The 27,092-nt window shown below is 44.3% G+C and overlaps 1 protein-coding gene across 6 annotated transcripts in view; it reads right to left on the bottom strand.

The window, feature by feature from the left end:
• Positions 1 to 27,092, bottom strand: part of spg (dedicator of cytokinesis spg) — a 430,105-nt gene that overhangs the window by 202,226 nt on the left and 200,787 nt on the right. For all 6 annotated transcript variants that reach the window (XM_084607325.1, XM_084607299.1, XM_084607317.1 and 3 more), the window contains one exon: positions 12,764 to 12,981. In XM_084607325.1, the coding sequence (XP_084463451.1) occupies positions 12,764 to 12,981 (218 nt within the window). The remainder of the gene's footprint in view (positions 1 to 12,763; positions 12,982 to 27,092) is intronic.

A 27,092-nucleotide genomic window follows, 5' to 3' on the forward strand; every position in this document is an offset into this window, starting at 1 on the left:
TTCCGTTCCCCTGCTGAACTATTGCACACAGTACTCTGTGCTCCTAAACCTGATTTCACAAACCTCGCCGTTAACAACCACCTTTGTATTTTGCAATCAGAACGGAGTTTACTTTATTCGCCACATGCGCCATAACAGCCACCTAGCCGTGACAAGTTTCAATTTAACACATAAGAAAGTTAATGCGAAAGACTAGAAAAATTATAGGCCAATCAGCTTACTATCTGTTACATACAAAGTATCTACTCAGGTAATAACTAAAAGAATCAGGACAATCTTAAATTTCAATCGCCCAAAAGATCAAGCAGGTTTTTGGAAAGGGTACACTACCTTTGATGATCATATCCACCCCATCAGCCAGGTGATAGAAAAATGCTCAGGATATAACCAGCCCTTACACATAGCCTTCATTGACTATGAGAAAGCATTTGACTCTGTCGAAACCTCAGCAGTCATGCAGGCATTGTGAGATCAGGTTGTAGGTGAGCAATATGTGAAAGTACTGGAAGATACGTATAGTGGCTGCACAGATGCCTGCATAAAGCCTGCACAACTCTGCATAAGGAAAGTGATAAAATTCCAATTTAATTAAGGTATTAGGAAAGGAGGCACAACCTCCCCAGTACTATTCACTGCTTACTTTGAGGAAGTATTCAGAGACTTGGAATTGGAGCAGTTTAGGCATCAGGAATGATGAATAATATCTCAGTAATCTGCGATTAGCTGATGACATTGCCTTGTTAACTCAGGGGATGAACTGCAAAGAATGACTGATGACCTAGGCAGAAAAAGGCGAAAGATAAGCTTTAAAATCAACATGCAGAAGACTAAAATAATGTTCAGAAGCATCAGGAAAGAACAGCAGGTTACAATAGGTAAACGAAGCACTGGAAGTCGTAGGCGAATATGTCTACTTAAGACAGGTAGCAACCGCAGATCTGGACAATGGAAGGGAAATAACAAAGAGAATAAGACTGGAATGGGGTGCATTTGACAAGCATTCGCAGATTATGACTAGCAGCTCACCGGTATCACTCAAGAGAAAAGTATACAACAGTTGCATCTTACCTGTACTCACCTATGGGACTGAAGCATAGAGGCTAACGAGAAGGGTTCTATTTAAGTTGAGGACAACACAGAGGGCTATGAAACGAAAAATGGTAGGGGCATTACGTGTGTGCAGAGTGGGTCAAAGAAATAACTCAAGTTACTAACAATGCAGTGAAAATCAAGAATAAGAAATGGGCATAGGCAGGGCGTGTAGCTCGAAGCACAGTGTAAGAATAGAAAGGTGTCTCAACAAGCACTCCACATGTTGCACAAAATTCTTCGCAGTTCCTAACGCTCTGACAGATGGTGCCACACGACTGCGAGCCCTTTCGGAAGCTAGACATGGCGAAGTAAATTGGAAACCAATAGACGTTAACAGGAAAACACTAGAATACTGGGAAAGTATACGTTGAGGGGCAATGGAAATAATTAATTCAAGTTTAAACATTCGCCGAAATGAGTAAATACCAAGAAAATAAGATGCATATTTCATTATAATTCTCAGTGTTTACCAATCATTCTCATGACCTTCAGGTTTTTGATAATTGCGAAAATTCGCTTGCTCTCAGGCCAATAAAAAGTAGATGCCTGTGATGATCGGTTATCCGTAATTTATCAACTCGTCGAACCGAAAAACATGCAGGGAATTAAGTCCCCGACATGCAGCTTGTCTGAGCGGTGGTGCATAGTACAGTGATTGATCGTACACGAGCGTGGTGGGCTAGGGCCGCCAAAATGTTGCTGCGCTCGTCGCTTTTGCTCAGGTTCCGGTTTTTATAGAATTTCGTGTATCGCCCGAAGCAGCTCGCGATGCGGCCAATCGCAAAAGGCTTCGGGGTACTCAACTTCCGTTCTGGCTTTCTTTTTTTTTGCGAGTGAAGTTTTCCTACTCTGGTTAGAGCGAAGAACCTGCAAACGCTCACTTCGTCTGATCCATGCATATATGGGTACATCGAGGCAGTTCAGTAAAAGCTTGGTGGGGTAGCAAAGAAAAAAAAAAAAAGGCTAGTGTGGCTAGATATTGTTAATTTCCGAAAGGAGCAGGAGAAAGTCGCTGCTTGCAATGCAAATCTGCATTGCATTATAGTAGCGCAGCTCTAGGCTGTGACACTTGTTTTTTAACGCGATGCGTTACAAGATGTTTAACCAGTGTTTCATCGTACTTCATGCTGTTTAGTGTAAGAAGCGGGATATAGCGTAACTACTCCCTTTAACTGAACGACGATGCCGCGGTAACAAAGCAACGCTGAAAACACGCCTCTGTCGGTAAGTCCCAACGCTTCATGTGATATACAGTCCAATCACGATACAACGAATCATGCGGGACCGTCGAAAATCGTTCGTTATTTTGAAATGTCGTTGTAATGAAAAACCTCAAGCCTAAGAACAAAAATGACTACCTTGGCAGTAAACACGTGTAGAGACAAGAGAGCGCTCAAATGAAAATGTTGCACTCACTTCAAAGGTGATTTATTTAAAGAAATCTGTTATTTTCTGCTGGTGCGTGCAGCACACATGACTGATCAGAAATGCCTCTACACTTTCAACTTTGCGTGCGCAACACCTCATCGGGCACATCACTACACTGAGTGATGAAAGTGCGGACTTTGTTCATGTGGTTAAAATGTTTGAGTGTGATATGGTCTCATCTTCGGTGTTCAGTGACCCACAGTAGTCTTCCGTCGGGTCGTCATCGTCACTGGACACGTCGCGAACGCTGTCAATGATCTCTTCGGTCGTCAACTCCGCCGATGTTAGTGCTGCTCTGTCGCTTTCCACATAGTCATCGAAAGAAGAGACGGCGCGCAGCAGTTTCTCAACCTCGGTCCACAGGTCTTCCAGGACGTTGTCATTCATCTCCAGGTCGTCTCGATGATGCACAGACGCTTTGACAAGCCCTGCTTACTGTCATCCGCCAGCAGTTGCTGATGGTTGACACCTTCAAATTCCACCAAGCTCCCGTGAACATTTCCGCTGCTTGGCAAATGTTGACTACAGTTGGCTGCTTCAGGCGTAGACTGATAATCAGCCGCTATACAAGGCGATTACGAAATTCTGCCTTCACACTCTTTATAATGCCTTGATCTAGCGGTTGCAGCAAAGATGTGTTGTTTGGCGGCAGAAACTCTAGGCGAACGTGTGTCAGGCGAACATTCACGATGTGAGCAGAGCAGTTGTCAACAACCAAAAGAATTTTTCTGTTATCCTTCCTCATTTGATCATCAAGTTTGATGAGCCACTCGGAGAACAATTCTCTGGTCATCCAGGCACGTTTGTTCACGCAGTAGTCGTACGGTGTCGACATGACATCCTTCATGCAGCGAGACTTCGCATACTTGCCGATGATGAGCGGTTTAATCTTCATCGTGCCTGCTGCATTGCAGCAGAGCAGAGCTGTCAAGCGAAGATGACTTTTTCCCTCCTTTGCACTGTTGTCCTTTGAAGTGCATCGTCCGATCTGGCAGCAGCTGGTAAGAACAGTTGAAAATGTCGTCTTCACAGTACGACTCGGCCACCTCACGGAAACAATCATTTCGACAAGAATCCGCGGTTTCTTTGTCAGCTGCCTTTTCCTCACCTGACACTGCCTGCCAAGTTATTCCGTTCCTTTGACGGAAACGGAAAAGCCAGCCCGCACTTGCTTCGAACCCAGTTATTTCAAGTGCATCGGCAAACTCGCGTGCCTTTTCTTGCAGCATTGGGCCAGACACGGGAACGTTTTGCAGTCTGGCATCTTTAAACCACGTGAGGACAGCCTGGTCTACATTCTGAAAGTTTCCTAGATGCAGCCGTTTCCTTGTAGGAGCAAGTTGAGATTCCCGGTGAAGTTTTGTTACCTTGTCACGGTCCTTCAAAATGGTCGCAACGGTAGATGGGGCAATGCCACGCTGCCTGCAGAGGTCGATTTGTTTTTTTCCTCCGTCGATTTCTCACAAAATGTCGATTTTTTCCTGCAGTGAAAACTGCTTTCGCTTCTTCTTGGCGCCGTCGTTGGCTGCATTCATCATCGGATTTTTCATAGTAAGGCCACCAGCAACAAAAAACACCTGTTCGCGCATATGTGAACACGAAAGTCCGACCAACGAACGTCCTACAACACAAAGAGAAAAAGCCAGGCAACTAGGCCACTAGGCCTGCTAAGCCACTGGATATTAAACCACAGCTCTGTGGTGGCGTTAGGAGTTGGCGCTAAATTTGGCGATGATGATAGCTACTGCCCATGGGACATACACACGGAAATGGCAATTTCTGTTTCACGCGAGAGTTGCGGCGCTGTTAATTTTAGCCGAATTCGTTATACTGATGTTCCTTGATAATAGCAGAAAAAAATAAATATGCTCGTTAATCTGAAATATGCAGTATATTGAAATTCATAGTACTGAAATATTTTTACATTGAAAATATCAAAAATCAGTTGAGAATTTTAAAAATATTCGTTAATATGATATTCGTAGTAACGAGATTTGACTGTATGCACCAGCAGGGCTTAAAGTCTGGAAATCTCGGGGGGCCACGAGCATTTAGAAGGGGTCTGAGACCCCTCCACACTCTAATATACTTTATAAGGAGTGCATGAATACGAATTCAGGTTGCCATTTTTTTTCTTGTCAGTGGTTGTCAGAGCATGCCTTATCTGTTGTTCTGTCAATTTGTCCTTAAGTTTCAATAAGAAGCCATAACATATTTTCGTCCACCCGAGAAGGATGTTTGAAAAATTATTTTTCCCCTCAAATTTGTATAAAACAATGTGCGAGCAAGCCAGCACATGGCGCTTTCTCTCTCCCTCTTTATTTGGCTTTCCCCCTGTGCTCCAATTGCTAGAGATCCCCCTCCGACGGAGCCAGACTTTAAGCACTGCGCACCAGCGGCAACGACAGGCGGCGGCATCGCGCGACGCATCACCAGGGATTGCCGCCTCATGCGGTTACCAAATCTAATAGCTTCTATATTCTTTATTATGGCATTAAATTAATAAAACGAACTTCGTAGAATAGCGACTGTGAAATATCTCACACACAACAAAAGACCTTGTTGGTACTGCATCTTTTGCAAGACACGGTCGCCGCGGTGCACTTACGAGTACATATGGCACTTGTACACAGCTTCCTAAGATTTTCACACGATCGAGACACGATCAAGATGCGGCTCGAAATGCTTTTTGCGTAGAAAGTCTGAAGGCTGGAGTAAACGATCCTTACATGCGATGACATATCTCTGTACCTTCAAACGGTCTTCATCCTTTGGTGCCAGAAACAGCGCCAGCTTATTTTTGCATGACCTGTTGCCTGTGGTGCATCGTGGGGCAAAGCACTTTCACACTGTCTTAGAGCCCCTGAAGCACTGGTGATAGCACCATACACACCCCCAATCAAAGTGCAGTCATGTTTGAGTGAAAAAAACATTACAGATCGAATTACAACACCATTCCGAACAAAACTTACATTTAACGGCGCGTTCACTGCAAGCAGACGACAGCGGCGGGAGCACAGGAACCACATGCCTGCATCGCCGCCTATCGGCAGGCAGCGGAACTGCGAGACTTATTGTGCATCGTTCGGAGCAGAGGACAAGCGGCACTGTTAATAGGGACCGGGCGCCCATTGTATAGACCCTTTACAGCGCGAGCGCATGGGCGCTGCCATATTTGATCATGTGACCCTTCCGCCATCGCTGGCCTTCGGGCCTTATGGTTTGACGGCTTCCGGCGCGCTGGTACTCGGCTGCACGGTGCGGCGTACCCGCTGTCGCTGGGGACAACGAGCTTGTAGACAGCCAAAAACCTTCATGTCAATGCCCATAGTATGTGTAGGTGCTAAGAAATGTTTATTTAACCATGTATAGCTCTTTTATTTTGTCCTTATGACTGTCTGCATCGGATAGAACGTTTCGACAAACCCGTCCACCGACGACGCGTTTCTTTTTTCTTTATCAATTCCCTCTCTAGCGCTTTTTGAGGAAAACATAATTTTCTGTAAAACTGAATAGATTACAAACTGATTATTCCCTCAAACAAAATTTTTTTATTTTCTTGTGCAAAGGGCGAACGCATGTTCAGACCATGCTGGCTGAGACTCAATATAATTGTTCACCATTTGACATTGTGCACAATATTTACTGCTCAATATGGACGTGCGTGTAATTCCCAACAATTGATAAGATATAATTTTAACTCCTGTAAACGTCCTGGCTTCAAAAGACTATTATGCTGCTTGAAGGCCGCATCAGGCGCTCAGCGGCGTTCACCTGCGCTCGGGCAAAGGCGACTCGAAATTTCACCGAAATTCAGAGCCCACAGTAGGCAGCCCAAGCAAGCGGGGATATAACAAATCTTATCATTGTAAATTGCATCATTTGCCCGTGCATTAGTTTTATAAAATAGCAGTTATTAGATGTATTGCAGCAGTGCTTGTCTAAAGTTTGGTTTGGTTTGTGGGGTTTAACGTCCCGAAGTGACTCAGGCTATGAGTGGAGGGCTGCAGAAATTCCCGTCCCCTGGGGTTCTGATATCGTGCACTGATATCGCACAGCACACGGGCGCCTGGGTTTTCAGCTCCATGGAAAAGCAGCCGCCGAGGCCGGAATTCGAACCCGCATATCTTTGGAAACAGTACCTAATTAAAGTAAGCAGATTCAATGGCATGCCCACACTGAATTTTCTTCTCTGCATAATCAATTCTAATAAATGCATACACATTAATAGCCACGTCAAGGTACTTCTTAACGCCCTGCGAAAATAGTGCGGCAGCAGTGCAAAGACGCAATATACAACTACTCAGAAAACGTCAGGGTCGTTCTCGCATTCCCATGGGTACTGCCGGTGCTAACATGAGCTGGTGCATGAGGTATATAGCCTTTCTCTACAATTCACAGGCGCTTTCTTGTTCCAGAAAGGAACATGAACTCGTGATACACCTCCGAGAAAAACGGTGGCCTAGGCCATGATGTGCACCTTATGTAGAAAGCATCGTCTGTTCTTCCACCAATAAACAACAGGGTCATTAGCTCTACTTCCTCGCAGAATACTTCGACAATGCAGATGACACCTGCATCAAAGCAGCGGTGTATAAAAGTCAGCCGGAGTTCTTACACATGATGCACAGCAGCAGTCCGCACTGCACGCCGATGCGTTCCGAAGGCCAGCAATGACGACTATCCCAGTGGCACCACCAGTTAGGGAGAGTGGAACTACTCTCTGTAAACGGTTTATAGCGCCACCGTCGTCTCAGCGAAACAACGCCGCCCGCGGCGGAGTGCCGAGGCAGCTGAGTCGCGCAGTCGTTTCCGTTCTGCGAGGCGTTTTTGAGCGTGTCCCTACCTGTCGTTTTGCGGTGTGGCTTTGAGAGCTTTGAGCTGTTTAGAGTAATCGCAACGAGTATTTTTTCGACCGGCCGCATCGTATTTCTGTTATATACTCGAAAATGCCACGCGCATGATTTCACCATACGCTAGGAACACCTTCGTTAAGCGCTTGTAAAGACGATGTCGATGACGGGAATTGCGCCTGCACTGCGCGTTCATCTTATATTAGGTCTAGTCGAAACCCGCCTGAAAATCAAATACCGCCAAGCCGTGTAGCCGTGGCGCCGTAGTAATGGTAGTTGTAATGGTCAGCGTTCATGTAAAATGAAAAAGATGCTGCACCTGTCTTTTTTGGTAATAGCTAGACTCAAACGATTCAGAGTAGAATAATAGCAAATGACATTCCAGTTTCAACCTTGCAACGAGAGATGGGAAAGGAGAAAAATAAACAAGCAAGGCAAAAGTAGGCTCCTATTTATGGTCGGAAAAGCTAACACACATATACTTCCAGGACTTACTGCACAATTACGCTACAATAGCTCACTGAACCCGGCCTTGAGACTATCGAACTTAATCATAATATAAGCCAAATGAGTAATACAACCTCAGCATCATTTTTACATATACGACAATGCTCTTGTTGAACACGTCGGAGCTGCTACATATAATTGACTTAGAAAATATTATACGTACTATAAATACCTTTCTCTCAACATGCTGCAGAGGTTCTGAAATGAAAAAAAATGAAATTTCCTGCTATCAGCGGCCCTATTTTTTCGGCCGCCTGCTATGATAGAGAGATCTTGGTAGTACAGCAAAAGCTCGTTAATTCGAACTTCACGGGACAGGGAATTATTCGATGTTCGAATTATCGAATGGCCTCGAAAAATCTGAACAGAACCATTTGTATTACGGTAAATATACCATATTTAGTCGTAACGAACTCGCTCGCATATTGAACCCAACCAGCCCCGATTTGTGCCTATGAATCTGACAAAAAAAACAAAACATAAAGGCGGCAGTCGCTAGCGCGTCCCTCCATTTCGCGCTGTCACGGTCCACAACACATTTCTTGGCTGTGCGCCATGATGGCGCGTAGCGATAACGGCGTGCTTATCTTTTGACTTTAGCTCCGGCAGGGTGGAGGGAAGCAAACTTGCAAAGTTCCAGTGCTTGTCCAGTTGTGCAAGCCTCCTTTTCAGTATATTCGCTTTATCATGCTATGAGCGACTGGGGCGGGCGCCTTCTACCCATCATCATCATCATCATCAGCCTGATTATACCCACTGCAGGGCGAAGGCCTCTCCCATATTTCTCCATTTAACCCGGTTCTGTCCTAGCTGCATCCACTTGACCCCTGCGAACTTCTTAATCTCATCCGCCCACCTAACTTTCTGCCGCCCCCTGCTACGCTTTCCTTCCCTTGGAATTCAGTTTGTTACCCTCAGCGACCATCGGTTATCCTCTCTTCGCACTACATGTCCTGCCCATGTTCATTTCTTCTTCTTAATTTCTACTAGAATGTCGGTAACTTGAGTTATTTCTCTGACCCACTCTGCACGCTTTCTATCTCTTAATGTTACCCCTACCATTTTTCGTTCCATAGCCCTCTCGGTTGTCCTCAGCTTAAGTAGAACTCTCTTGGTTAGCCTCCACGTTTCAGCCCCATAGGCGAGTACAGGCAAGATGCAACTGTTGTATACTTTCCTCTTGAGCGATACCGGTAAGCTGCTAGTCATAATCTGCGAGTGCTTGCCAAATGCGCTCCATCCCAATCGTATTCTTCTTGTTATTTCCTTTTCGTGGTCCGGATCTACGGTTACTACCTGTCCTAAGTAGACCTTCTACCACTGCCACTCCAGTCAATCATCGGAACGAACGGTGCTAAAAGCCGGCGTCATGATCGCAGCTGACTCGCGTGCGTCCATTGACGACTGATGAGTGGAAGGGTGAATGGCTATCGCAAAAAAAAAAAAAAATTTTTAGCTTATAGTGCCCGTCCGAGGTCATAGTCTTTTATGGGTGTTGGCTGGGATTGCGCCGACAGTACTTATCCCTATTTCCAAATTAACAGCGTTGGAATTAATGAGTATTTAGTTGTGAGCTACGGAGGTTGCGCAGAAGAGAGAGCAGGCAGCCGCGCTGCGCGGACATGCACTGACCATGCCGCGTCCGCCGTCCCCTAGCTCCCTCCAACGCCGCCGGCCGCCGCTCCGATCATGGCGCCGTTTAACTTTTACCCACTCTTCCATGGTTTTACCTGGTTCCATCTTCTGTCCCAGTTTTGGACGTGCGCAGCCTCTAATTATGCCTTTCGATCGCGGAAGTGTTTCTTCACATTTAATTTTCTTTTTTTGCCGCGTGATGTGCGTCAAGCCGTCCAAACGCGGCGGTGCGTAGTTCGAATTATCCGTAGCGGAACTGACTCGCGTTCGAATTAACGGGCTTTTTTATACACAGATCTCTGTGGAGCTTGGCCGGACCAAGTTCTGTAGTTCCGAACATTCGAATTATTGAGGTTCGAAGTAACGAGCTTTCACTGTATTTGGCTTTTGCTTATTTAGGCGTTCTCTCAGCGCAGTAAGTTCAATGTGATTGACCGCAGTTGCCTTGAGCATTTGAAGGCAATAGTCCAATACTGTCAAACTTAAATACAATAAAAAAAACACACACACAGTGTGATGTGTTGCAAGATAAGCCACCGACAACTAAGAGAGCATTCTATTGTTAAATGAATCCCTCTGATGGCTCGTTCGCTAAGGTGTTCTACTTTCTCAGCGTACCACGAACTTGCGGGGCTGATACCTGACCTCGATACCTGATCTTGATTCTTATAGCGCTGACGAAACACCACAGGAAGAACGACACAAAAGGACAGAAGCGCAACTTCCAACTTTAATGAGCAGAAAAGGAACCCAGGCACTCTTTTATAATCTCTGGTCTGCATGAATGTGCGATAACCCCCACACTAAATCAGAAAAAAACAAAACAGTAACACTAGGCAGGATTGAACCAGTTCAATCATGACAAAACACATGGGTGAAAGGCAGGTCGCATGGACAAAGACAAGAAACGAGAAAATGATAAAGGCGAGGAACCACAAGAGATTAAAAACCGAAGATGACATGAGAGAGAGAAGTAAAAGATAAAAGCATAAAACTCAAACGGTGGATGGCAGCGTGTAAAAGGCGCCTAAAATCATTAAAAAAGAAGAAAGACGGTGAAAAAAACTACACATATCCTTCCAAAAAGGAGAGTTCGTCTTTAGAAAGGAGTATAGAGGGCGTGCTAATGCACTTGTCTTTTCTTTGATGAATGTAAAAAGCCTCAATAATTTCTCTTTCTGTCTTGTCCTGTGCCTTGGCTAGAAACTTGGGACGGCAATTTTCACAGCGGCTACAATGTATAGCAAGGCTACCTCCTGTCTTGTTCTTTATAGTCACATTGTGCCTTCGAGCCCGCTCATTGAAACATTTCCCCGTCTGTCCCACATAAACCTTGCCACAGGTCAAAGGAATCTCGTACACCACCTTGCCGGTGCACTGGGTGAACATGTTTTGATGCTTTACAGTACAGGCCTCGTTGAAACGCTTTCCTGACACCATCGGGCAAATGCTTGACAGCTTGCAGGGAGCTGAAAAGATTAGCTGCACACCAGAAAAAAGTGGCAGCCAGGCATGGTGTGCAGCTAATCTTTGCAGCTAATCTTTGCAGTGTGCAGCTAATCTGAAAGCCATTCCTTTTACAACTTTGTCACTGCAGCTTGCCGGACTGCCGCTAAATCTGCTTACATTGGCCCTAGAAGCAATTTCTGAGAGAGGTAAAACGGTCTTGTCTTACTATGCCACAATCAGGAAATCTCACGTTCACTTAAGCGCCAATGAGAAACACATGTATTTAGGCGGGTCAGGAAATGGGCGCCGCTGAGAAAATATGTAAAGCCGTGTCAGGTGCAACGTGAATGCGAAAAACAAAACAAAAATTTGCTACACGCCCTTCGAAATTTAAAAAAAAATGCTATGTTTATGCTCTTTTCCACAAATTAAATTGTATTTTTTTCTTGTTCGGCTTTTATATGAAGCCGATAGCAGATTTTGTGACCATGCGGTATTGATTGAGCTGTGAAATGAGTGATTTTATTAGTTGAAATGGACATGCCACAAACAAATGTTAACAAATTCTAAGAATATCTACGCCGAGCTCTCAGCACATTTTCACTGGTTGACAACGAAGATAGAAAAAAGGACAAGATCATGGTAATAGGAATTGTTCATGTCTCCTATCTGCTCTTTCTGTTAAGAGAAAAAAAGTAAATTATCTATGACTATGTCAGCGAAAGTAGCTGCACAAACATTGTCTCTGCCCATCACTGAAGATCATAGTGCAGCCCGAACGATGATGGTGGAGCTGCCTTTTCTTTTTCCATGCTAGGGTTTCCTTGTACGCAGGCAGGGAAATGCTAGCATTGTAACTTACGCTGTTAGGTTACTTCGATTTTCAATTGCCAATAAAGTGACTACCGATGAAGGAGTACGGCTTCGACGCCGCGACTCTTGTGCCGTCAATCCTGGGGAACAGAAGGCACAAAGCATCCGGGAGCAACCAGAATTTTAAAAATTTGACACTTTCTATGACCACACAGTAACCAAATATGTAGATTCGTGCCTCTGCTTTTCAAAGAACCCTGCTTAGGTCACCCGCCACTCATGCTTGTGTGGAAACCCGTAGAAATGAATCGATTTAAAAGCGTCCGACGAGTTTGCGTAGCTGCCAGTGCAGCCAACAATGCACCACGTTTCACCAGCCTTGTTTGGCCAGTCTTTGTTTCACTGGAAATATTCACATAACTAGCCCAACTTTGCGCTCTTTTGAGGATATAGTCACGCACAACATCATTTAAATCTTAGGATTTCCAATTTCCACACAAACCAACGACAAAAACAGCACACTTCAATGCGCTGGCAATGCGCCGACTGGGGCTGGCGCATGCCAGCGATTGAGCGATGCGCCGAAGGGTGCGCCACCCGTTCAGCTGTCCGGTCCCTATACACCTTTTTATTCTTACACCATGGTTCGAAGAGAGGACAACTGATGGTCGTAGGAGGTAACAAGCTAGATGCCAAGGGAAGGAAAGCATAGCAGGGTGTGGCAGAAAGTCAGGCGGGCGTATGGGGTTAAGAAGTTTGCAGGAGTTAAGTGGATGCAGCTAGCACAGGAGCAGGGTAATTGGAGCAATATTTGAGAGGCCTTTGCCCAGCAGTGTGTAAAGTTTGGTTGTAGATGACAATGATGATAGTGGTGGGGATAATAAAGTCTGAAAAATCAGAGCGTCCCTGTGCTTGCCACTAAGCACTGTGGTCTGAGCCTACTCAGACTAGCAGATCTCGAACGCCCTGGCTCTGTGACCACTGACCAGCAGGGGTGCCCTGTCGTCCAGGGAGTGCAGGGTGTCCAGCAGGGGTGTGACCAGGGGCAGCAGTGCTGGGGCCGCATCCCCGCCACTGGCCACGGTGACCAGGTGTCCAAGCACCTGGGTGCAGTGGGGGGCCTCGTCTGGCCGACCGTGGACTAGCTGGGCGCCCAATGCTGTGGCACACGTAGACACCAGCCGGATGCGCCACTCGTCACCACCTGCACAGGGCTTTTTTCACTCTTGGCAACCTCAAGTCACACCCTGGTGACATAGCAGAGAAAGTTCCAAAGGTTTGACAGCATGGGTCAGTCAGTCATTCGCAGCACCACAAGCTCTCTTCTCTCCTTAAACTGAGACAACTTCATCCAAATAACACCAACAGTGGGGCAATCAGACAAGCATTTAGATCTTACAGTTCAGGAGAGCATTCTGCCAGGATGGTGTCGCACGATACGAAGAAGTCAGCGAAAAAAATCAGACAAATGTCTTATTTCTCTTCTGTCCCTTATGCAATTTTTTTCCCCGACTTGCTCACATAATTAGTTTTCAGACCAGTCAGTGCCCTGAAGTTGCACTGCACATGACTGAAGTGACCACCAAGCATGGCATGAGTAGGAGAGGAAGATAGACGCCCTGTCACAGGAAATGACCCACCTGACTGGCACATAGGAAGGCAACTGTCAGCACACTCAGCCACACAGAAATAGTAATGCATGTTACAACCACAGCTAGTCACAGCAAGATCAGGGTCATCAAAAAAGTGTTCGAGTGGCCATGCATGTTGGAAACCTTCCCACTGAAGCTACCAGGAAAATTCCATTTGGAATAAAGTAGATCCTGGATGTATTGAAACCAGTAATATCAAATGGTGTCTGTCTTTATTGAACTCGCTGTTCAGCAGGACATTCGATGCATCCAGTGCTTAAAGTCTGGTTCCATGGGAGGGGGGTCTCTAGTGGTTTGAGCGTAGGTGGGAAGGGAAATAGGAGGTGGGAGAAAGCGGCTGATGGCCTGCCTTGGACATCGTTTTATGCAAATTTAAAGGGAGACACTATTTTCCCCTTGTGGTTTTAGAAAATATATGTTAATGGCTTTTTACTCAAACTTACTGAGAAATGGCCAGAACACCAGAGAAGAAAAGTTCTGACAACCACTGACAAGGAACGATGGCAGCCTTCCTTATACAATATTCGAGTGCGAAAGGGTCTCAGACCCCCTAAGTCCCCCCTGACTTTAAGCCCTGGATGCATCCAACTCTGCGCTGTGCCCCTGCATCTCCTAGTGGTGGTCCACAATCTATTTTCGTGCACAGCCTTAGCTGGCAGCATTATGCTGTAAAGCAATGAAAAGCCTGCTTGTTTTAGCTTCCATCGCTCATGGTTAGAACAGTTGCCAAAGCTTTATTAAAAAATGTTCAAACTAGAAGGAATGACAAAATGGTGGCTGAATGTACTCGGAAAGTAAAACCAGTGATTATACCATATCAGCATAAAATGGCGCACAATCTCAAGCGCATGGCTAAAAAGTACAATGTGCCTGCGGATTTTTTTTCTGCTCCGCGAAAACTTTCTTCCCTGTGTCAGTTAGTGTCAAGCAGCAATTACTACAATATTGATTGCTCTATTAATCATCAGAATCGGTTTGTGAAGTGCGAAAAAGGGGTAGCGTATAATATTCCTTTGAAATGTGGGAAGGTTTACATTGGACAATCAGGCCGGTGTATTGACGAGCAGCTACGGGAGCATAATTTGTCCTTAAGCACTGGTACTGGGTCTTACCTGCCAGTGCACATCAACGAATGTAGCAAAGAAAAATTGCTAAAGTGCGATGCTTGTCTCCAAGGAACTAGAGTTTTGTGTAGAAACTCTGACACGCTTGAGCGGGAGCTGGTTGAAGCGTATCGAATCAAGAAGTGTGGGAGTGATTGTGTCAGTACAGTTAAACCTCTATGTAACGAACCTCCATGTAGCAAATTCCTCGATATTACGAAGTTTTTCAACCCCCCAACGTCGCCCCCATTGAAGTAAATGTATCCAAAAACTCCATGTAATGAACATGTCATGGCAGTTGACCTTGATATAACAAACTTGAGGCGTCTACTGTCTCTTAGCTAGTTATGGGAAATTAGCCAGAACCCCGCAAGTTTCAGGACGATAAAACACAAACTGAAGTTAGAGGAACGCCTACTACATAGCAACAAGTGACTGCAGCAGATACAACGCGCCGTGCTTCAGCGCCGACGCCGCATCACCGCGGCAGAAGCAGCAGTCTCCGCTGCTTTCACTGTAGGAACATGGCACTACAATAGTTCATGCTGAAAAGCTGCCAAAAATAGCAGAAAAAAGACACTGGGCGAGCAGCGTGTGTCCATCGCTGCCACGAGGCTGATCGCAGGCTCCTGCGCATCGGCAGTGGGAACAGCGGAGTGCGCTGGCGACGTGAGGCAAAGTCAGTTTCCTTGGGCAACGGTGGTGGGCGAACGTGCGCGGCACGGCACGCGGGAATGGGAAGGGGGGGGGGGGTGTCTTCCCCAGACCGCCACCCCCTTTCCCCGCTTCCTCGTAGACGCATCGCGTGAGCCGTGGAGGCGGAGGTGGAGGCTGCCGCCGCAGTTCTGCCGCGCTATCAGCGTGATCGCTAAAAATCTCCTTCTATGACTTCAAGTAATTCTGATTTACTGTAAACACTTTCAAGGTCATCATCATCATCAGCCTGACTATACCCACTGCAGGGCAAAGGCCTCTCCCATATTTCTCCACTTAACCCGGTTTATGGAGCTTATCATGGGAGGTTGCAGCCAATTACTGCACCAGGGTGGCCAACTCCTGTTCTGGTGAGGGAGTGCGTTGCCGGAGGTGTTCACCGGCATCATGTCGCACCCCAAACCTGTTTATGCAATTCCATCGACACGCGGATTTTTTTTTTAATCCGGTGGAGAATTGCGCGGCACCGGGATTTGAACCCCGGTCCTCTTGCATGCGAGGCGGATGTTCTACCGCTACACCACCGCTGCTAAGGTGGTCTCTCTTAAATCAATTCATCTGATTTTCGTTCTACATTGTCCTTTTGGGTACTCACGCGAAAACTGCATGTAACGAAAAATCGCGGACGTTTTACAATTTCGTTATAACCAGGTTTAACTGTATACCATCCGTGGCAATTTATAATAAAGAGATTGCATTTCTTGACATGTAGGAATATGCGATGAGTTACCTGTGCCTTTCTGATATGAATTCTTGCCCGTGCACGCGCTATTGATTTAATCATGTGCTCATCTTTTAGTATTTGGGCATAGCGGCATCGAAGCGAACATGCACGTCACCAACCCATTTGTCTTTCTGCTCCAGGCCCTTCCCGGATTGATGCTGGTTGATTCCTGCAGTACTAACGTGGACCACCCGGTTTTCCTCAGCACCCTGGCCAGGAACTAAGCATTGTTCCTTTCAAACCTTGTATAGGTAGCTTTAAATTTTTTTTTTCTACTAACTATTGAAATTTGGAATCGATTGGATGGCCCACTTCGCTCATTGCCAATTGAAGAGTTCGTTGTTCAGGTGCCTAACAATTTAACCTGTTGATCTGCTTTGAATATTTGTTATCTATTTTTATGTTACTGATGTTATTTGTTTCTACTATAGTATTTACCCACCCCTGCTATGTCTCCCCTCCGAAACAGAAGTATTTGTAAATAAATAAAAAAAAATTATGAAAAAGAATGAAGCGGCATGCGTCGACTGCTGCGCACTACTGCCGAACAGTCTACAGAACGAGGCTCCGTCCACCCACCTGGATTCTTCCGCGGCAAGATTCATTGGAATACCGGCCAAATCCCCAACGACATCAACAGCATGCGCTTTTTAAGCATGTAGTGCTCTCAGCTACGGCATTGGGCACGGCGGCATCTAAGCAAACATGCGCGTCACCAACCCATTTGTCTTTCTGCTCCAGGTGAGCAAACGCTTTGGCAAATGTTTCCGAAGTGACGATTTGTTTCTTCTGATGCTGCCGTGCCCATGGCAGGTGTATTTAGACTTCAGAGCTATATGGTATCTTTGGAACATCTTCTAATACTTGCTGGAGATATAGAAAGCAATCCTGGCCCTAACATGCAAGAGGTCATAGCTGAGCTTCGAGGCATGGCTGCTGACAATAAAGCGATAAAGAGCGAAAATAAGAAAACGCACAAGTCTTTGGAAGCCATCAACAATAAACTGGACACTCTTGCACAGCTCGAGATCAGAGTAAAAGATGCTGAAGACAAAATTGCACACCTTCAAATGAGCGTGACATATCTGGAGATTAAGGTAGACGACCTCAAAAACAGAAGCAGGAGGTCGAATCTGATCATTTTTGGCTTAACCGAACATGACGACGAGACATCTGAAAGCCTAGAAGAAGAAGTAACTGATATAAGATCCTTCAAGGGACTATCTCAAGAATGGAAAGAATACATCGCTTAGGAGCAAGACGGGCAAACAAAACTCGTCCTGTCATTTTCAAACTACTCGATTACAGAGATAAAGTAAAGATTATGAGAAACTGTGCAAACCATAAAGGCTCAAATTTCTCTGTTAGTGAAGACTTCTCACAGAGAGTATGCAACATCAGAAAAAAACTGTGGGATAGCTGCAAGGCTAACTGAGATAAGCGGGACAAAGTTTCACTCGTGTATGAAAAAAATTAAGGTTAATGGACAACTATTCTTGTAGGATGCTTCTAAAAAAGAAAAAGTACCCCTACCAAAAAACATGCCTGCCCACAACAGAGACCACGAGAACAACGGCACAGACAAGTAGTCACAGTAAACTTAAACGCTACAATTATAGTGAATAATTTAGTAGAACTACAAGCATTTCTTCTTGAATTCCATCCAGATGTTGTAACCATCACTGAAACGTGGCTGTCCTTACACGTATTCAATAATATATTTCCACAAGGCTATCTTTGTTTGCATAAAGACAGGCATTCTCATGGTGGTGGGGTCATGATTTTAATTAGGGAAGACCTATGTGCTATTTCCTTACCCGACGTCGAAGGCGCAAAGAAACTTCAGTGCAAGATTCTTGTTAATGAAACTCCGGTCTATATTAGCACAACGTATCGCCCACCTAACAGCAGTGTAGCTACTTTGCTCTCTCTGTCTGATTACATGCATCATCATCATCATCAGCCTGACTATACCCAATGCAGGGCGAAGGCCTCTCCCATATTTTTACAATTAACCCGGTTCTGTGCTAGCTGCATCCTTGCGAACTTCTTAACCTCATCCACCCACCTAACTTTCTGCCGCCCCCTGCTACGCTTTCCTTCCCTTGGAATCCAGTTTGTTACCCTAAGCGACCATCGGTTATCCTCTCTTCGCACTACATGTCCTGCCCATGTCCATTTCTTCTTCTTGACTTTCACTAGAATGTCAGTAACTTGAGTTATTTCTCTGACCCACTCTGCACGCTTCCTATCTCTTAATGTTACCCCTACCATTTTTCGTTCCACAGCCCTCTGCGTTGTCCTCAACTTAAGTAGAACCCTCTTGGTTAGCTCCACGTTTCAGCCCCATAGGTGAGTACAGGTAAGATGCAACTGTTGTATATTTTCCTCTTGAGCGATACAGGTAAGCTGCTATTCATAACCTGAGAGTGCTTACCAAATGCGCTCCATCCCAATCTTATTCTTCTTGTTAATTCCTTTTCATGGTTCAGATCTACAGTTACTACCTGTCCTAAGTAGACATATTCGCCTTCTACTTCCAGTGCTTTGCTACCTGACATAAACTGCTGTTCCTTCCCAAGGCTGTTGAATATTACATTAGTCTTCTGCATATTGATTTTAAGCCTACCTTTATACTTTTCCTGTCTAGGTCATCAATCATTATTTGCAGTTCATACCCCGAGTTGCTTAGCAAGGCAATGTCATCAGCAAATCGCAGATTACTGAGGTATTCTCCATCTACCCTTATCCCTAACTGCTTCCATTCCAAGTATCTGAATACTTCCTCTAAGCAAGCTGTGAATATTACTGGGGAGATCGTATCTCCTTGCCTAACACCTTTCTTTATGGGAATTTTGTTACTTTTTTTATGCAGAACTATGGTTGCTGTGCAGCCACTATATATATCCTCCAGCACTTTCACGTACGGCTCGTCTACCCCCTGATTTCGCAATGCCTGCATCACCGCCGAGGTTTCTACTGAGTCAAATGCTTTTCGTAATCAATGAATGCTATGTATAAAGGCTGGTTATATTCCGAGAATTTTTTATCACCTGGTTGATGGTATGGATATGATCGATAATAGAGTACCGTTTCCGAAAACCTGCTTGATCCTTTGCTTGATTGCAGTCTAAGGTTGTCCTGATTCTATTAGCGATTACCTTAGTAAATACCTTATACGTAACAAACAGTAAGCTGATTGGTCTGTAATTTTTAAGGTCCTTAGAGTCCCCTTCCTTATGAATAAGGATAATGTTTGCATTCTTCCATGGTTCCGGTACCGTCGATGACACCAGGCACTGTGTATACAGGGTGACCAGTTTTTCTAGCACGATATCCCCCCCGTCCTTTAACAAATCTGTAGTTATCTGATCCTATCCAGCTGATTTCCCCCTTTTCATAGTTTCTAATGCTTTCTTGACCTCGTTCTTCGTCACTGGTGGAACGTCTGACTGTTTTTCCCCACCGCCAATCTCATTACGGTCCTGACTACTTTGGCTACTGTAGAGATCTGTATAGAACTCATCGACTACTTTGACTATCTTATCAATATTCGTGATGACGTTGCCCGCCGTGTCCCTTATCGCATACATTTGGTTCTTGCCTATGCCCAGTTTCTTCTTTACCGCTTCAAGGTTTCCTTGTTCTTTACAGCATGCTCAATTTTCTCCATGGTATACTTCCTTATATCGGCCACCTTGCGCTTATTGATTACCTTTGATATCTCAGCTGATTCGATCTGATCTGCTGGATTGGAAGCTTTCATACTCTGGCGTTTCTTAATCAAATCTTTCGTCTCCTTAGACAGCTTACCGGTATCCTCTCTAACTATCCTAGTGCCTACTTCTACCCCACACTCAGTAATGATATCTCTGAAATTATTGTTCATTGCTTCTAGGGTAATGTCGCCATCCTCGGTTAGAGCTGAATATCTATTCTGTAGCAAGATCGTGAACTCTTCTGCCCACCCCCTCACCGCTAATTCGTTGATGGGTTTCATTCTTACTAATCTGTTGCATTCCTTCTTCAGATTTAGGCTAATTCGGGACCTCACCATCCTGTGGTCACTGCATCGCACTTTCCCGATTAACTCTGAACACAGTGTGAAGTCAATTTCATTTTTAGTCTCTCCGTTAGGACTTTTCCATGTCCATTTCCGGTTCTTCCATTTGCTGAAGAAGGTATTCATGATTCGTAAGTTATTGCGCTCTGCAAACTCAACTAGTAACTCCCCCCTGCTATTCCTAGAACCAATGCCATAGTCACCTACTACCTGGTCTCCTGCCTGCTTTTTCACTACCATGGCATTGAAGTCGCCCATTAGTACAGTATACTGCGTCTTTACTTTTCGCATTGCCGATTCTACATGCATTACATGCAGCGTCACCTTAATCATTAGAAATAAAATCATTCTTACAGGGGACTTTAACCTTCCAGGTAGAGCATCGGAAACTCTTCATACTGGACCCGCTGATGAAACTATTTCCGAAGCACTTCTTAACATTGCGTTTGTTTTCGACCTTAAACAAATCGAGCGGGAACCCACCCATATTACAGCTACGAGCCAGATTGTCCTTGATTTAACTTTTATAAGTAATAGCTTTGCTGACTGTGCCTTGTCTTACGAAATACTTGATGGGATATCAGATCACAAAGCAACCATTTCATTTTGGATGACTGATACAGCTCCTGCCAAAAGAGTGATACAACTTTGTGATTGGCAAAATGCTGACGATGTTGGTGTTCTTGATGCCTTTGATTGCTTTTATTCAAATTTAGCTGCTATGTATGCAGACCCGTCACTATCATGCAATTATCTATGGTTGACGTTTAACTCTTTCCCTACCATGGGCAAAATGGTCGTTTTCTATAGGTTTCGGTAGATTTTTTTTCTGTGAAAACTACAATGTCTAAAATTTTATACAATACACGAAAAGAAAGCTAAATATATTCACTTTTTATCCATACAACTTTGAATATGAAGTTGTGGGCTGTAACAGACAATATAATTTCCCAAAAACATATTTTGGAAAAAAAGTTGACCAAAACTTGACGAAATGCACTTGTAAATAGAGCAACCAAAATTTAAATACTTTTTCAAGATATACAAATGCAGAACATTATATTTGCCACTCCCTGTGAAAAAAAAAAATTCAGTCATGAATAGTGTTCTTGATGCATAATGAGCAATCAAAGAGGGCCACTGCAGAGCACCATGCCGAAACGGATGCCCGGTTCCCTTCTTGGGCAGAACGCTACTCCCTGTTTTGAGAGAGGCCACACATGTCTAACACATGCTAACACATGTCTCTCCGAAAGCATTTATTCTCTCTGCTTCAATTATTACACGTGTGATCATATTAAAACTTCTTGCCAGCACAGCAGTTTGTTCAAAGTATGGCTTGCAAGTTCTTGATTTGCAAGAAAGAATGTGATCTACAAGTGAACTTCCCTTCCATTTACATGTTATATGCGTGTTCCATTAATCGCTCATTTAGGCATCGTCCTGTCTGTCCGATGTGGTGGCCAATGCATGATAAAGGTATCTGATGCACGACTCCTTCAATGCAACATACGAAAGGCTTCAGATGACGAGTCGTGCAAGCACGTGCTCCGTTACTGTTTGTTTTGCCAATCTTGCACAAAGAAGAGAGTTTTTTCGGAGCCGAAAATATGACGGTTGTATTTGCCCTTTGTCCAATTCTTTTTAGATTATGGGAAATTCTGTGCATATACGGCATTACAACAAAACGTTTTCTCCCATCGAGCAACAGAGGCTGATGATCACCATTAAATTTTTTCAGAAGCTTCTCGGCAACATATACCTGGACCTTGGCATAGTACCCAGCATTAGCCAACCTTGTGGATTGTTGATTAAAACTTTTGTTCACCTTGTACGTACACGATTTTTTGAGGGAGTTCTGAAAACATATGTTGACGATGGCTCTTTTTACGAGTTTTGAATGTGCGGAATGATAGGGCAATACAAGTTTGTTACTATGAGGCTGGTAGGCCCAGCAAATGCGATTAGGGTGGAAAGTCAAGATTAGGTCTAAAAACCTTATAGAGTCATTTACTGGCAATTATGTTTATGGTCTTTGACTCTAATGAGCCAGAGTTACTGCGAACAAGGATTAAGAAATCGTCAACAAATCTGAAGATTTGCAACACATCCATATCCTCAAGGTGGCTGATAACAGTCTTGTAAAGTTAAGATAAAAACGGGTTGCTTAAAACCAAGGCCAGGCATGAACCGATACATATCCCGTCTTTCTGAAGGTACGGTTTACCTTTCCAGTCAATGAACATTGATTTTAAATACAATGCTAAAATTTCTAGGAAGCTACCCACTGATATACCCTTGCTTGCAAGAACTTGAGAGCCATACTTTGAACAAACTGCTGTGCTACCAAGAAGTTTTAATATGACGTCATATTAAAACTTCTTGGTAGCACAGCAGTTGCTGCTTGGATTCCAAGCAGCAGTGACTCTGGAGATGCTGCCTTATCGTCAGAATTCAGTTCCGACCCCGATGACGATGGAAACAAGCCTGGAACATTGGCGGCCACAATTTGTTGGCCTGTTTTGCATGTGTCTGGGACCACGGTAGATTTTTTCTTTTAGTTATAAGGCCAACACGAGCGCTAACTTCCAACAAAATTTTATTACACACATGCAGCCCATTTATACGCCAAAGACAAGATATCACATGTGCTAACAGTATCATCGCCGGAGAAAAGACATTTCCTTATCACATAAACAAATGGACAGAGTGCTAACACTTGTCTCTCCAGAAGCATTTATGCTCTCCGCTTCAGTTATTACACGTGTGTCAATGATAAAATTGGTCGTAGAAAGTGCGGAATCATCAGATTTGCGATGTTTCGAAGCGCGCGTCGTCGATGCGGATGCCGCCATTCTAGCATGCGACTCCGACGCTGCTGCATGCTCGGAGCGCGTTCAAAAAATAGCCACCTCGCGAGAAAAAACTACACACCAATAAAATCTAAGCTTCAGTTACTCAACTACACTCTAGATGGCATAGCATGTCCGTGAGCTACTGTAGCAAGTATAGTTAACCAATCTAAAACAATAATTAAGATATAGAGAGAAAAATGAGCCTGATAGCAACTGCTACCACCCTGTTTCAAAGGGGACGCTCCTATATTCCATCCATCCATCGACGCGGAAAGGTTTGACATTTGCGTGCGAAGTCATCATTAGCGGGCCAGAGTGTGGCTGCCGGTGTTCCAGGCTGGTTTCCTCATCAGCGGGGTCGGAACTGAATTCTGACGATAATTGGCAGCATCTTCAGAGTTGCTTCTGCTGGGGTCATTGATAACATCGATCATAGATAGTTCGTAGTCGTTAGATTTGCGACATTTCGAAGCACGCATCGTCGATGCGGATGCCGCCATTCTGGCATTCGATTGAGACGCTGCCGTGGGTTTGGAGCACGCTATAAAATAGCCGCTTTGCGGGTAAAATGTAAACAACATCAAAATCGCAAATTCAGTTATCCAACTACACACTAGATAGTATAGCGTGTCCGTGAGCGACGCAGAAGGGTTCAAAATCAGCGCACGAAGTCATCGTTAGCAGGCTAACGATGCTCAATGGGCGCGGGAGGGAAAGAGTTAAGCACAAAGTAGAGCACTGCTTATCACTTTATGTTCCTATGAGAGTAAAAACTGTAAATAAACTTAATCATTGGACAACTTGGGACATCATACACATGAAACGCAAACTGTCACGACTAAGGAAACTTAAACGACGCGAACCGTTGGAAATACATATTGAACAGATTCACAAACTGTCACATGACTTAAAGCAAGCAATTAAAACTGCAAAGCACAAATATACAAACATTACCCTTAGCAATTTCATCAAAACCGCCCCTCAAGAATTTGGAGATATCTGAACTCTCGAAAACACAGACAAGCCATGTACCACCGCATAAGGAGGGCTAATGAGTTTAATCAGTATTTTCAATCGGTCTTCACGCCTGACGATAGTAAAACCTTGATATAACGAACTTCAGTATAACAAAATCCTCAATATAACGAAGTTACAAGGAATACATCACATAATGCCCATTGGAAACCATGTATATTTTACCTCGATATAACGAAGTAAATGTTTCTGTTTTTCATTACAACGAAATTTTCAGACAAATTTTACACGGAAGGGCAAACAATGCGCAGAGGAGAAGGCGGCCAAAGGAAAAGCGTTGCCAGCGCGCGAGACTTGGTTCTCACGCAGACGGTCCTCTGGGGCACACGGCATTCGCTTCCTACAAGCAAGAGATAAGCGATAAGCCGCTAGCGTATCCGCGCCCCCGCCTCCCGCTTTTTTTTTTTCTCTCCCTCTGTGTTTTTGCTTCGTCACCAATGGAGGAGAGCGGCAGGTCCGGTTACCCCCCTCCCCACCCCCAATTCCTGCTCGGCTCACCCCTTTGCTATGATCCAAAAAAACTCCTCCCCATGCCTGCGAAGGCTGATGCGTCAGCGTGCACGCCCGTCTGTCATCCCTTTCTCGCACCGCTCTCGCGCGGCCGCCGCTTCCGCAGATGTTGTTTGTGTGCTGCTTGCCGCTTTGGTTTCCCGCGTGCGTTGCCGCAGCAGCTGTTTGTACGCTGCTTTCTGCTCTACTGGTCGATTCTCCTCTACGACTCTCCTTTGCTTTGTCACTGCCTGGGTCCTTCGCAGGAGTGACACTGACGCCGAAGCCCCATATAACCGTGAAGTGCTTGACGCAATAAATGTGCTGCAGTGCTACGCAAGTTTAACAAGAAAGCGATGCAATCTCTGTGGGCCTATGAACACAGGGTGAGGCCATCTCTGACAGCTAAGCAGACGCAAAAGAAGGTCACGGATTACTTTCAGAGGAAATAAAAACACCTTACAGCTGGTAAGTGCTTAGGTAATGTTTCCGCATGCTAGGCACAAAATTTCGATACAACGAAATTTTATTATAACGAAGTGAACTGCCTATTTTTACGACTTCATTATAACGAGGTTTAAACCGTAATTCTATGCCTCACCTAGAATCAGGAATAACGTCCTGTAGGCAAAATCTAGACGAACTAATACTAAGTGAATCAGATATATTTGCTCTTCTCCTTAATCTCGATGAAAAGAAATCTAGCGGTCCAGACAATATTCCAAATCCATTTCTAAAAAGATACGCAGAGTATCCAAATACTTGTTCCTGATTCCCTTAGGACACAGATGTGACGCGAGACTGGAAAATCGCAAAAGTAGTTCCCATTCATAAATCTGGAGATGCCACAAATAAGTCTAACTATCGCCCTATTTCACTCACCTGTGCTGCATCGAAGATCCTTGAACATATCATTCTGAAGCATATCATAACTTTCCTTGAAAAAAATAACCCGCTCAGTCTGAACCAACACGCGGCTTTAGGAAAGGGTCCTAACTACAACTACAACTCAGCTAGTAGATCCATGATCTCACATCCACTCTCGACAAACGCAGCCAGGTTGACATCTTATTTCTAAATTTATCAAAAGCGTTCGATCGCGTATCGCACCCGAAACTGATGTTTATCTTCACCATTTCCTTGACTGTAATAAAGTAATGAACTGGATAAAAGATTATCTTTCAGAACGCTACCAGTATGTGCATTATGATGGTGGCGCATCACAGCGTGTTAAAGGTAATGCATGGCATACCCCCAGGGAACTGTATTAGCACCTATTTTATTTCTTCTTTACATCAATGATCTAACATCAACAAATAATAACGAAACAGTCCGAATGTTTGCAGATGACTGCACTATTTATAAAGAAATTAAATCACATCAGGTGGTCAAATAGCAACACGGTGTCGGGAATGGCAGATGACTCTGTATCTAGAGAAATCAGTTTTCATGACTGTGTCAAGAAAAAACAACTGGCTAGTTTTCCCATATGAAGTTGGAAATAATCATTAAAAGCAGTCCAAGAATACAAATATCTCGGTGTCCTCATCTCTTCAGATCAGAAATGGAAAAAAACATGTGCAATATATAACATAAAAAGCATTTTCCGCGCTTTCTTCTGTTAAGGGATCGATCTCGTCTGCCTCTCCCGACACCACGTTGCTAGCATATTGTCTCCTTATCCGGCCTGTGCTCGAGTAGAACATTCTTTGCTGGTTTCGAACCTTGCCACTATTAGTAACCGCGCCCGAACTTCATGCCGTAAGTTCCTCTTCCTTCTAATAAACGGTACTTTAAAAATAGATTCCAAGCTTTATCTAGTCCCATCATCTAAAATAAATACTAGAACTAAACATTCACAGCATTTAGTAGAGTATAAATTTCATACTGACAGCTTTCGTTATTAATTTTTTCTGCAAGCAATTAGGAATGGAGCATGTTACCCGAGGATGTTGTTGGCTCTGAATCTCTGCGCATTTTTCTTTCTAACTTGCCGTAATCATTTCTTTTTTTCCTCTCGAACATGATAATCAAGCGTTTGATTACTACTTGTTAAGAAATATTACGTCACCTGTACTCATGTTGCATTGCATGGTATACTATAGACTTTGACATTATCGCGCATCATGGCTAGTCAATTTCGACGTCATTCCATAGTGGTTATATAACTCGTGACGTGTTTCAAATTAACTATCATGATGTACCCCAATCCTGCAACAGCCTCGAAAGAGGCTAGCAGTATGTTCAAAATAAAGAAATAATAATATTTAAACCGTCCTCATTGTTCTGAATAGATCAGTTGCAAGTAGCGCCCTGTCTTTCTTGTCTTCTACAAGTTTACAGCATGAAAAAAAGTGGAACGCACTGATATGCTTACTTACACAGCGCTCTTCAAATGAATGTGTAGCAAAAAAATTTATCATCACTGCCCTCATTTCCAAAAAGAGTAAAACGAAATTTATTGGGACCCCATGCGACAAAGAAAAAAGTAAAAATAACCTATGGATCGAATCACTCAATGGCTACAAAAAAAGCCTGTAAAATAATGCCGCAAATCCTTCAAAACTGTATTTGTTGTTTTTTAACAGCCGCCGGCATACAGGCTTATCACTCCGATTCTGGATCGCGTATCAGTTCCGTAATCTTTGTTTGTTAATGCTCGATGTCACGAGTCACACCT

The sequence above is a fragment of the Amblyomma maculatum genome, chromosome 1 (assembly GCF_055883805.1).
Source record: "Amblyomma maculatum isolate TAMU_Amacu chromosome 1, ASM5588380v1, whole genome shotgun sequence".
Classification (NCBI taxonomy): domain Eukaryota; kingdom Metazoa; phylum Arthropoda; class Arachnida; order Ixodida; family Ixodidae; genus Amblyomma; species Amblyomma maculatum.